The sequence below is a fragment of the Notamacropus eugenii genome, chromosome 2 (assembly GCF_028372415.1).
Source record: "Notamacropus eugenii isolate mMacEug1 chromosome 2, mMacEug1.pri_v2, whole genome shotgun sequence".
Lineage (NCBI taxonomy): Eukaryota > Metazoa > Chordata > Mammalia > Diprotodontia > Macropodidae > Notamacropus > Notamacropus eugenii.
In genome coordinates this window covers 110,968,068-110,980,718 of record NC_092873.1, presented here as the reverse complement: position 1 = coordinate 110,980,718, position 12,651 = coordinate 110,968,068, and the positions used below count along the sequence as shown (strand labels likewise).

At 35.6% G+C, this 12,651-nt stretch overlaps 1 protein-coding gene across 9 annotated transcripts in view; it reads left to right on the top strand.

Moving 5' to 3' along the window:
• CYP39A1 (cytochrome P450 family 39 subfamily A member 1) overlaps positions 1 to 12,651 on the top strand; it is a 135,307-nt gene that overhangs the window by 14,399 nt on the left and 108,257 nt on the right. For all 9 annotated transcript variants that reach the window (XM_072642353.1, XM_072642356.1, XM_072642351.1 and 6 more), the window contains 3 exons: positions 767 to 941; positions 5,810 to 5,959; positions 10,144 to 10,228. In XM_072642353.1, coding sequence (XP_072498454.1) covers positions 767 to 941; positions 5,810 to 5,959; positions 10,144 to 10,228 — 410 coding nt within the window. The remainder of the gene's footprint in view (positions 1 to 766; positions 942 to 5,809; positions 5,960 to 10,143; positions 10,229 to 12,651) is intronic.

Sequence of the window (12,651 nt, the reverse complement as noted above, 5' to 3'; positions counted from 1 at the left end):
TATGCCATCATGTTCATATACCACCATTTGTTTAACTGTTCCCCAATAGGTGGGAATTCCCTTAGCTTGCAGTTTAGTCCTGCTACACTGAGAACTGTTATGAATACTTTTGTGCATATCTGTCCTTTCCCTCTTTCTTGATCTTTTTGGGTGTTTGAGACCAGTAGTGGTATCATTAACTCAAAGGGCATGCACAGTTTAGTTTAACTTTTTTTAGCATAGTTCCATATTGCTTTCCAGAATGACAGGACAAATCCACAGTTCCACCAATAGTGCGTTAAATGTGCCTGTTTCATCCCCTCCAATATTTGTTATTTCCCTCTTTTGTCATCTATGTTCATCTGATATATGTAAGGTAAAGCCTCAGATTTTCTTTAATTTCTCTACTTATTAGTAATTTGGAGTATTTTTTCACATGGTTGTTAATAACTTGGATTTCTTCCTTTGAAAACTACCTCTTCATATCTCTTAAAGAATACTTTTTAGTCTTATAAATTTGAATGTTTTAGTTATTTGTGTATTTTTGGTAAGAGAATTTTATCGGATGCCTACTCTAATTATGATCCTAAACAAAGCATGATTAGGAAGGTAATCTGATACAAAGAAGATTATATAATAAATTCCAAACATTTCTGCATTATTTTCTGGATATCTGAGATACTGTTTTCTTCCTTGCCATGGATAATCAAATTCTATCTATGAATCATATATATTTTTATATGTTTAAAACAGACATATGTAATTTAAAATAATTTTCTATTTATAGTATCACTTCCAAAGAGCATCTTTTTAACATTCCATGGTATGTTATACGGCCTGATGAAAAACAAAATGAAGAATTCCCATCTATATCAGTTTAGTGAAAAGATGGTAGAAGAATTACATGAAGAACTGGAGAATTTGGGTACTGATGGAAGCAAGAATCTCTATGACTTAGTAAGGTAAATAAAGTATTTAATTTCTAAATTTTCTAGTTAAAAATAGATATGTAAGTTTGACATAAAGAAAGCCTTCAAGATTGTAAGAGATTGTGTACATATATTGTGACTTTCCCTGTTGTAGTTTCGATATATTGTGAGTCAGCATAAGAAATTAAGTGGGAATTTGGGGGAGTTTTAGATGACACAGAAGAAGTTTAGAAACTCAGAAATGCATAAAATATATGCATACTATTGTATAATATCAACCCAAATTTTGCAATATGATACTGTAAATACCCCGTAAAGGAAAAAAGAAAAAAAATCAGACTACTTCTGTAGTATGGAGGGTCAAAAAACTTTACACAGATTTTCCAGATCATGGGGTGCACTGTGCCACTAAACCCTGCAATGTGGAAGAAGTAACTGTACTTTGGCTATGCAATTTTTTTATTCATTCATTCATTCCTTTATCTAGTTATCTATTATTTATTTATCCATTCACCTCTTCATTTATGTTTATTTACTTACTTTTACACATGTGTGTGTGCGCGCATGCAAAATCATACCATTCATTCTGCTGTTTATCACCTCTTTCTCTGGAGATGGATAGCATCTTCTTCGTAGGTCTGCTGTAGTGGATTTAAACATGTGTGATACTCAGAATAACTTAGTCATTCACAGTTATTCTTGGAACAATATCATTACTGTATACAATGTTCTCTTAGTCCTGCTTATTTCACTTTTCATTATTTCATGCAAGTCTTTTCTAGCTCATCATTTTGTTACAGCACAGTAGTATTCCATCATATTTATTTACTTTTCAGGAAACTTCCCTCACTACAGTTTATAGTAATAAAAATATTGGATATAAGCATATTCATATGCTCATTGAGAAGTGTAGCCACCGGCAGTACTCTTTCCTATGCTTGCCATCATGTTTTGGGTAGTTTAAAAGAAAGTCATGGACAGAGCTGAGTATGATGAGGTGATTCTAAAAAAAATAAAACTGCGTAAGGAGAGATAAATGAGCAGTCAGCTCATACAGGTGAGGCATAAGAAGAAAAAGGGATACTGAAGAAGCTAGTAAGGGGGAGGGCAGGTAGAATTGGAATTTTTCTCTCATTAACAATAGGTTAAAGAGGGAACAACATATATATCTAGAAGGGTATAAAAATCTAAATTCAGAAAGAAGTAAGAGGGCAAGGGGATAGGTTTGGGGGAGAGAATAAGGAAGGGACTCTTTGAGGAGTGGCTAGGTTAAGGAATAGGAGGGCAAGATAGCAGTTGGAAGTAAGTAACAATAGTGAGAAGGGACAGGGTAAATAGGGTGAGAAGGATAGTGAGGAAAAATAGGAAGGAGATATTTATATTTTTATATAACAAGCAGTTGTAGCTTAGAATGTGAATGAACAAATTTACCCATAAAGCAGAAATGGATGGCAGATTAAAAATTTGAATTCAGTAATGTTACTTTCAGGAAATGTTATGAAAGTGATAGATACACATAAAGATAAAATAAAGTGAAGGCATAGAATTTTGTATATAAAAAGCAGGGATAGTAATCATGATCTCAAAGTTAAAGTTAAAATAAAATTAAAAGTAAAAAGCAAATTGCACTGTCAGCAACTTTATTCAGTATTGTTTTAGACCATTTAAAATACCTATACAATATAAAATACCTGAGCATATACCTGCCAAAACAGACATAAAAACTATATGAACATAAATATAAAACATTTTTTGTACAAATAAGCTCACATCTAAATAATTGGCTGTTTATTGTTCATGGGTAGGTAAAGCCAATATAATTTTTAAAATGGCAGATTTACCTAATTCATCTATTTGTTCAATGTCATCCCAATGAAAATACTAAAATTTATTTTACTGAGTTAGAAAAAATAATAGCAACGTTCATTTGAAGAACCAAAGGTCAGTAACTTCAAAGAAGCTAGGGGAAAAAGATGTAAAGGAAGTAGACTCAGCAGTCTCAAACCTTAAACTATATTATAAGGTGAGATCATTATTGAAATCCTTTTTACAAAGGATAATTTCAATTATTTTAAATTAAAATTTTCTTGTATAAATAAAAAAACTGTATTCAAGAACAGAAGGAATGCAGAAAATTGGGGAAAAAATCTTTCATAGACAGTCTCTCAGATAGGATGTGATTATATTGGAATATTGCAGTGGGGTAGGAAATAATGAACGTGATTTAGAAAAACATGAGAAGACTTGGACCTATAAAGGAAGATGCTATCCACTTTCAAAAAAACAGATGATAGGAGGAAATAAGCATTTATTACATATTATATATGTGGTCTTACATACATGTGTATGAGTATATACAGATATATTTATAGATGTGTATATGTTCATATATTCATGCTTAATGGTAACCTTTAGGGTGGGGAGAGGAGGGAAGGGAAAAATAAAGTGAAAAGCGCACAGCAGAGAACACAAGAAAGCAAAGAAAAACGTAGCTTTGAAAACAATGTGTAGTATTTATTATATAGGTTTTCTTGAAGTGGAAATTTATTGTTTTATATTAAATCCTATATTATGGTCTGCTGTGTATATGGCAATGGCTTTTTTCCTTTTTGTATTTAAGTTTAAAATAAAATAATGTAGCCACTCATGGCCCTCTGCTTTTCTTGATCCTGATATTTAGTGACATATATGTATCCAACATAGAAATAATTGGTTCTTCTTAGTTCTTCAAATTGACCAAAGGTTGTTTCCTTTCTCATTCCCATTCTTCCCAATAGAATATGCTTATGAGATCTGTTTTACTGATGCACCAGTGTAGAATGAGAACAAACCCACATAGCTGTGAATCATAAATAAGCTAAATCAAAATGCACACTCTCGAATTTCTTTGGTGCAGATTCCTCATGGATCCACCATTTACTGTTTCTCTCAATTTATCCCTGTTTTTCCTCGGGAAAGGAAGTCATCTAACAAACCTAGCTTATCTGTACATAATGTTCAGTAATTATTTGTTAATGATGATGATCTGATTCACTACAGTACTTACAGTTAAAATATTATGATTCTCATAGATTCCATAGGATTTAAAGAGGAAAGAAACTTAATATAGAAAAGTTAGACAAGCTTTTCCAGCCCATACATTTTACAAATGAATTTGTTTGCTTAACTACGTATATTTGTTACGGGGTTTTGTTTTTCTTTTTTTCAAAGTGAATTAATTTTTGTGAATTGAAAAATTTAAATTTAAATAAGAATGGCTTCCTCCCCAAAATGGCTTGCAACCTTTCCTTTTATACACTAAAAGACTGCTTTCTCTGACAAACATTAGAAATGTTTCTGGTTTTCTAGTTCCCAAGGATCCTATGGCAATAATCACTTGAATTGTAGGGTGAGAGTGGGATGGGTCCTTACCCTTTATATTTTTGCCTAGTATATTAGAAGTTTGTCATTTTTAAGTACAAAATGCTACCCCTCCAAAAAAAAAACAAAACTACTGTACCTGTTGGGAGTATCTCTTCTTGTTTCCAAAATTGTGATACTACTGAGATCAATACAAAGTTAGAATTTAATTGCTTCTTCCCCCTTCCCCATCCTCACAAACCAATCACTAAATCCTGTCAGTATTTTGTTTCTTAGCCTTGACAGTGGTGATTATATCTACTCACTACTTTTTCTTTCTGCCGCCACCTTCCTAGCTCAGGCTTCTATTAACTCAGGAGTGTGGATTCCCTTGGCAAGGGAAATGTTAGACATCTTTTCTTCTTTGGAGTGTGTGTGTGTGTGTGTGTGTGCGTATGTGTGTGAGTGTGTGTGTGTGAAAGAGAGAGAGAGGGAGGGAGGGAGGGAGGGAGGGAGGGAGAGAGAGAGAGAGAGAGAGAGAGGACAGACAGTTGATGGTAATGGTATTGAGTTTTGAAGGCTGGAGAGAAGAATATAGGGATAGCCTTAGTAAGAGTTTTAAATCATCTGCTATGGTGTAGCACTGGGGAGCTTGGGAAGTCAAAAATAAGGATTGTGGAGCAGAAATCAGGATGGGGAAGGCAGCATAGTTCGGTGGTAAGAGTACTGGCTTTAGAGTTAAATCCCTGCCTCTGCCGCTTAGTTTCTGTGGGATCATAGATAATTTACATAATCTGTCTGGCCCCTGGGTTTCTTCTGTTAAATGAAGGAACTAGGTAAGGTGATCTCTAAGATCTCTTCTAGCTTTCTATTTGTGATTCTGATATATCGTTGACTTATTTCAGACGTGTCTGACTCCTCATAACCCCACTTGAGGTTTTCTTGACGAAGTTACTGGAGTGATTTGCCATTTAAAAATTTTCTCCAACTCATTTTACAGATGAGGAACTGAGCAAGGGACTTGCCCAGGATCAACACAGTTACCAAGTGTCTGAGGGAGGATATGAACTCCAGAAGATTAAGTCTTCCTGACTCCAGTCTGGGCACTCAATCCACCTTGCCACCCAGCTGCCATTAAAGCCCCTTTTACCTGAGCAACAAAATGTTAAAGCAGCTTGAGGGTGCTTTTGTCTCTCAGTACATTTTTTCTTATATTCATCAGTATTTATATAAAAATGAAATTATTATAGTGCACATTCCTTCATGCAGGGGTGTGAATTTTTTGTTTGTTTGTTTTTGGGCCTACAGTAGCATTTTGTTGTACTAGAATGTAAGCTCCTTGAAAGCAGGGGCCATTTCATTTTTGTCCTTGTGTCTCCTATGCTAACATTATAATGCCTAGCAGATAGTAGGTGTTAAGAGAATAATAAATGCTTATTAAGTAAATAAATGAAGAAATACTTGTTCATTGACTGCTTTGTTAATTGGCCTCAGAGATCCCTTCCAATTCTGCATCCATGAACCTATGATCCTATGACTGATTTGTGTTTTTTTTCCCCTAGGCATGTCCTGTATCCTGTCACAGCGAATATTATTTTTGGCAAAGGGTTATATCCAACAACTCAGAATAAAATTCAAGAATTCCATGAGCATTTTCAGATTTACGATGATGGTTTTCAATATGGGAGTCAGCTACCAGCATATTTTTTAAGGTAGAGAGCCGTTTTATCTAATTCATTCATGGACATAATTTTGTTCACTTGGCCATACTAAGGAAAGGTTGAATGCAGTGAAGAAAATCTTTGAGGCCATATAATATCACAGGCAGGATTTTAAGTAGATGAAGAATCTTTGTGATTTTTTGACTTTGAGGTGCAAAGAGGAGATAACTGTTATTTTTCTTATTTTGATGAGGAAGAAAGGAAATGGGATATTCATATTTTGTTCCCCTTTTCTCCTTCATTTGCAGTTCATTATGAGCTTTAGAAATAAGTATCTTATTATGCCTTAGTTACAGAGACCAACTGTTGAAGCGATGAGAACCAGACATTGTTGTCCTTATTCTTTTTTGTGTATGAAATAAAGTGATATATGAAGATGACAAACTATCTCTCACAGCTGGCTTAGGTTAATGGTTCATTTTTCACAAAATGAAATGGATAAAAGAGAAATTAATTTTGTATTAATGTTTGACAATTTCTGAATTCAAGACTATCAACTTTCCTTCATCTCCCCTGTTCCTCTCCCCCTAAAGAAAGCACCTTTCTTCTCCATTAATTTATACAATATTTTCTTTCATTCACCTCTACTTAGTAGTAATTGTTCCCTGAATAATGGCACTTATTCTCACATAGTTTGCCAAATTATTTTGTGATCTTTCAGAAAACCACAGAATTTGAAAGTTGGAAAGCATTACTTTTAACTCCTATACAAAAATATTCCCAATATATTATTTTTGACAAGTGGTCATCCACTTGTCAGTAGAAGCTTGAAGACTTCTAAGGAGAGGGAACTTACTGCCTCCTGGAGATCTCAAATTATTAGGAAGTCTTTCTTGACATCAAGTCTAAATTGCCTTCTTAGCAAATTCCACCCATTGCTTCTGGTTCCTTCCATATTCTCCCTTCACCAGACCTCATCTGGAGTATTGTGATTGTTCTGGTCACATAATAAGCAGACCAATAGACTGAAGAATGTCCAGAGTGGGACAACCAGAATGGTAAAGAGTCTTAAATCCCAGTCATTTGAAGATTGGTTGAATTTGCAAAGAGGCTGATTTAGGCTTGATAGACCATTTGAGGATCTTTTAGAGGATCACAGAAATTGAAAGCTGGAACAGGCTTCATTGGCCATTAATTTCGACCCATGTACTAAAGGTAACCCCCATATGTTATAACCCCCCAAATAAAGGTTAACTGGTTTCTTGTTGGTGATCTTTACCTCTCTTTTGGAAATTTTGCCTCTCTTAATGCATCGTGTTTTCATTAGCTTTTTCTTTTTCTTTCCACACCACTAATTCATATTGAGCTTACAGGCCACTAAAATATTCACATCTTTTTGAGAACAACTCCTATCTATCCATGTCCCCCATCTTATGCCCATGATGTTGACTTTTGTACACGAGCAAAACTTTATCTTTATCTGTACTTAAGTTCATCTCATTGTATTTTGCCCAGTCCTTTAGAACAGACATGTCAAACTTGGAGCCAGGGGGCCACAAGGTTCCTCAAAACTCCTGAATGTAGCCTGAACCAGATTACATTGTAATTGAAAAATATCTAACAAAATAAATAAAACTACAGTAAAATATAAATGGCTAGCTAGGTGGCACAGTGGATAGTGTGTCAAACCTGAAGTCAGAAAGACTCATTTTCCTGAGTTCAAATCTGGCCTCCGAGACTTTCTAGCTGTGTGATCTTGGGCAAGTCACTTAACTCTGCCTCAGTTCTTTATCTATAAAATGAACTAGAGAAGGCAATGCAAACCCCTCTAGTATCTTTCCCAAGAAGACACCAGATGAGATCGCAAAGAGTCAGACACGACTGAAACAACTGAACAACAATAAAATATAGATGGTGCTAGTTGATGGTTTTCTAAGTTGTTATGTGGTCCCCAGATATCTGTTTCTGCTTGAATTTAATCCAGCTGCTCTAGAATGATACGTGGTCATCCACTTGTCAGTAGAAACTTGGTCATGTGGTATGTTATCTTGTTCTCCCAGCTTTTTATCATCTGCAAATTTGATGAATATACCATATACTACATGATTTTATCTAACTATCTGATAAAAGTGTGAAACAGTGCAAGACCAAGCACAGATCCCTGGGGTACTTTTTTGGAAACCTCTTTTCCCAGCGATGTGGCATCATGAACAGCACTGTCCTTTGAGCCTGCTCATCCCATCAGGTCTGAATCCATCCAGTGGTATTATCACTTAATCCATATCTTTCCACACAAGTAGTAAAAGCTATTTTAGCAAAAGCTTCAATAAAATCTATATAAAGTATATCTACAGCATTCCCCTCTACTGGTTTGGGGCTTCTCTTGGGAAAAAAAAAACAAATGGGTTTGATATGGGTTGACTTATTCTTGATGAAGTCATTCTGGCTCTTTGTAATCACCAGGTCCCTTCCTGGATGTCTACTAGCCATTTCTTTAATGTTATGTTCTAGTATTTTCCTAGGAATAAAAGTCGAGTTCATTGACCTACAAATTATAGCTCATTTATCTTCCCTTCTAAAAAAATTGCGGCAAACTTTTCCTTTTCTCCAATCTTATGGAGTCACTCATGTTTCCCACAATCTTTCACACATCGCTGCCAGGGGGCCAGCAATCACATTTGCTAGTTCTGTCAAGATCTAAAGGTGCTGTTCATCTGGGTCAGGGAATTTGAATCACCCATGGAAGCTGATTTCTCTCTTACTATGTCCTTACTTATCTCATATGTCAATTTCTTGTTCATCCTTTTTCATTCTGCCATTTTTAGTATATGGTTCACTTTTCCTTTGCAAAGAAAGAAAAGAAAGTGAAAAGGGAAGCATTTCTCCTCCTGCTCTCTGTTTTAAGTTATAATTCTGTCTACCTAAAGCAATAATCTTTCTTCCATCTTCCTTTTTCCCACATAGGTAAAAACTTCTCCCCTTTTGATTGAACTTAGGTTTCCACTCTAACCTCAGGTCATTCTGAATTTTAGTGTTTTTGACATTATTTTTTACAAGACTCCTATTCATCTTGTTACCTATAAGATTCATCATCAGCCTTTTGTTTACATCTCCTGACCTTTCTAAAATCCAAATTGGTTGGTCAGTTCCCTGTGTATCCACTTGAGACTCTTCAGACAAGTCCCATTTTTCCTTCTTGTTAGAATTATTTTCTCTTTGTTCTTTCAAAATTTCATTCTTGAGAATCTCTTCTATGTTTTGGGCTGGTTTTCTTCAAGCATTTTAATCTGTGGGATCCAAGCTATCTCTCCTCTGAACCCTTTGGAATCTACTTTCCTCAGATCTAAGGTGTATTCACATTGTGGACAGAGTTATTTTCCTTTCTTATCACAACCTCCAGGACATAGTGGTCACTTTCCTATAGCATTCCCATCATTTCCACCCTCATCACCAGTTCTTCCCTGGTATTGAGAATCACTTCCAAAATGTAATTTCCCTTCATTGATTCCTGTACCTTTTGGAGGATGAAATTTTGGCTAAAGCAAGTCAAGAAGTTCTAAGTGTCCTGCCTTTGTCTGAAAACTCTAGCAAATGTCTAGGTAACTGAAGTGTCCCATGACTGTCACATCATTCCTGTGTCCCAGGCTTGCGGTTTGTTTTCCAAAATCCTTATCTATTTTCTCTTTCTGTCCTGGTGGTTTATGGTCTACTCCATTGACAAAAGTAGCATAGTTCTTCTTCTTTCATCCTCACAGATATGTTTTGTTAGGCTTTTCCACTTTGGTTCCTGGGTGTTCTTATATGTGTATATCTTATTAACATACCTACCCTTTTTCCTATCCTATTTCTTTTGAAAAAGGTATACCAGTCCATAGCCGTGGTCCAGTCATGTGTTTCATCTCATCAAGTTTCAGTGGTACCTATGAGATATAATGTAGACCCTCAAAAGTCAATGAGTGAAATTGGACAGGATAATTATAAGAACTCATTTCCTTCGTCAAAGTTCATTTTACTTTGCAAAACATGCCTTATAAGACATCATCATCCTTCCCCCTTTCCCTTTCTATTTACAAATGTTTGTTCAAGTTCATAGACTTCTAGCTTGATCCAAAAAAGGAAATCATGGGAATAACTTTCACAGCAATTTAGCACCCTGTTTTATGCTCTGTGATCATAATACTAGCTACATCAAAAGTGCCTTTCAAATGAATTTTAACTGTTCTTATCATCCATAGAAACTGGTCAAATTCCAAAAGGTGGCTTATTAATCTGTGTGAAAAATGCATTCCTGATCTAGAGAGCACAACTTCAGATAATCCAGTAAGTGTCTTCAAGTCTTTGTTAAATATTAAATTGAATTGAAATATGGAATTGTTTTGGGTTTTTCAATGCAATATAGCAAACATTTATTAAAGACCTATGTACAAAGCATTATATTAAGAGCATTGAGATATAAGACATAATGACAATGGGGAGCAGGGAAGAAATGTTTACCAATAAGTATGATATGAGGCAGAATGTAATTATTTTAAAGGAGATGCCAAAAGAAATTGTTGTGAGGAGTCTGTGGAGCAAAGAGATCTTTTTAAGGCAATAAACTCAGCTAAGGCTTCCAGGAAGGGGTTGAATGACCCTTGAGTTGTGCTTTAAAGGGAGGATTTCAGGAAATGTTGGGCAAGAATACTGGACAGGAAAATAAAGTCCATCCCAGAGAGAGGGATTAATGTGAGTCAAGGACATGGGAGAGGGATGGAAAAGACAATAAGGAATCCAGTTTGACCTTATCATAGAAGGGAATAGGATGAGATAAGGCTATAACTGTATTATAAAATCACAGAATGTCAGAGACAGAAGAGGAACCTTAGACCTCTATCTGAATAAGCATCCAACTATGGTATATCCAACTGGTCATCCAGACTTTGCTTGAAGACCAGTAGTAATGGGGAAGCTACCACCTCTCAGGACATTCCACTGCCCTTTTATATAATTCCAGTTGTTAGGAAGCTTCTACTTAATTCAAATCCAAATTTCCTCTTTATAATTTCTACTCTTTCCCCCTAATTCTGCCTTCTGGGGACATGAAGACCAGGATACATTGGAGGCAGATTATGGAGAGCCTTGAATACACAGCTAATGTCGGGATATTTTTTATAGGCAGTGGAGACCTTTGGAAGTTTTTTGAACAGGGCACTAATATGATCAGAACAGTGAATTTGACTGAATTATAGAGGAAAATGAATAAGTAGATGAAGAAAAGATAAAAAAGTTCCATCATCATACTTTTTTCTTCTTTAAACAGAGAATGACATCATGGAATAACAGTGGACTGGGAGTAAATCTTCCTTGGCTCTAGGTTCTAACTGGTGGTGTTGCTATGGGAAATCATTTCTATTCCCTGGGCTTCATTTTCATCACATTTAAAATGAAAGGATTGGACTAGATGGTTCCGATGATCATCTTCTGCCTGATATTCAGTGAATCTAAACATACTCCTCCAGAGCAATTGCAGAATGTCTTTAATACCCTCTGTTCTTTAAAGAAACTATTGAAAAAGAGTGAAGGGAATCTATAAAGTCCAACTGTATAGCAAAGCTCAACAGGAATAGGCTTTGCAAACTAGCGTTTTCTGATATTCCTTGGATAGCACCCTGGTGTGAAGAAAGGGAAATTTCCACTGGAGAGTCTTAAGTATTATCCTCTCCACCCAGAAGGAAATTATCTAATTATTTTATTTATGGTAGCAGGAAGTTGAAGAAGGCAGGTTATATCTGAAAGAAGAAGCCACCTTGCTTATGAAGTTGGAAAAATTCCCATTTTATATCCAGATGGGGATTTGCCTAGTTTTAGCTGTGATCCTGAATTTTGTGCTAAGAGCTCAGGGAGAAATCACACACATGAAAATAGTATGCCAGAATTTAAAGGCAGGACAAGCAGAATTCTGGTTTCTGAGATTACGGCCAAAATCTCCCTAACAGTAAATTATCTCAGAATAATGTTCTTTTTTTTCTGCTTTGGAAGGGTTAGGGCATTACTGTTCATTTGAACTGAGCAAAGTCAAACATGGTTTCAATCTGTCATAATGAAATAGGTAATTTTTGCACTTCTCACATTAAGTAATAGCACTGGTGCATCTGTCTTCTTCAGGGAAGACTGTGAAAGCTCCACTGTGTGAATTATGATTCGATTCCATTCAAAATTCATTATTACTTTGTGTAGGGCTCTTTTCTAATTGCTACGGATACAGGGACAAAAATAAGACAGCACCTGCTTGGATTCTACTGTGATATTTACTGTAATTATCCTTGCAATTTGTCTTGTTTGGGATCTAGCTGAAATTTTTGGCAGATAGGAAACAATCAAAATTCAATAGGTTGACTTAAGGGCTTAGGTAAGAGGATCCATGAAAAATAGAATTTGTGAAATGGTGAATGGACAGAAAAGGGCAAGGGCTATTGAGGAACATGGCTGCCGATTAAATACTGCAGTTTTCTAAGTTTCACTTTATAACTATAGCTAACCCTGATACCAAAGTATTGAACATGTGTACAGAATTTGCTGAGGTTGTATGTGGGGTTATAGATAGACCCAAGGGTACCCAAAGGGTAAAAATGGTAAGGAGTGACCTTAATTTTTCATTTTCTGCTCATGTATTATTTTCACCCAGCTCCTCAAAACTTACATGAATGACAAACACAGATAAACAGAATTTTTTTCCTCTTCAGACTGGAAGAAATCTGCAGAAG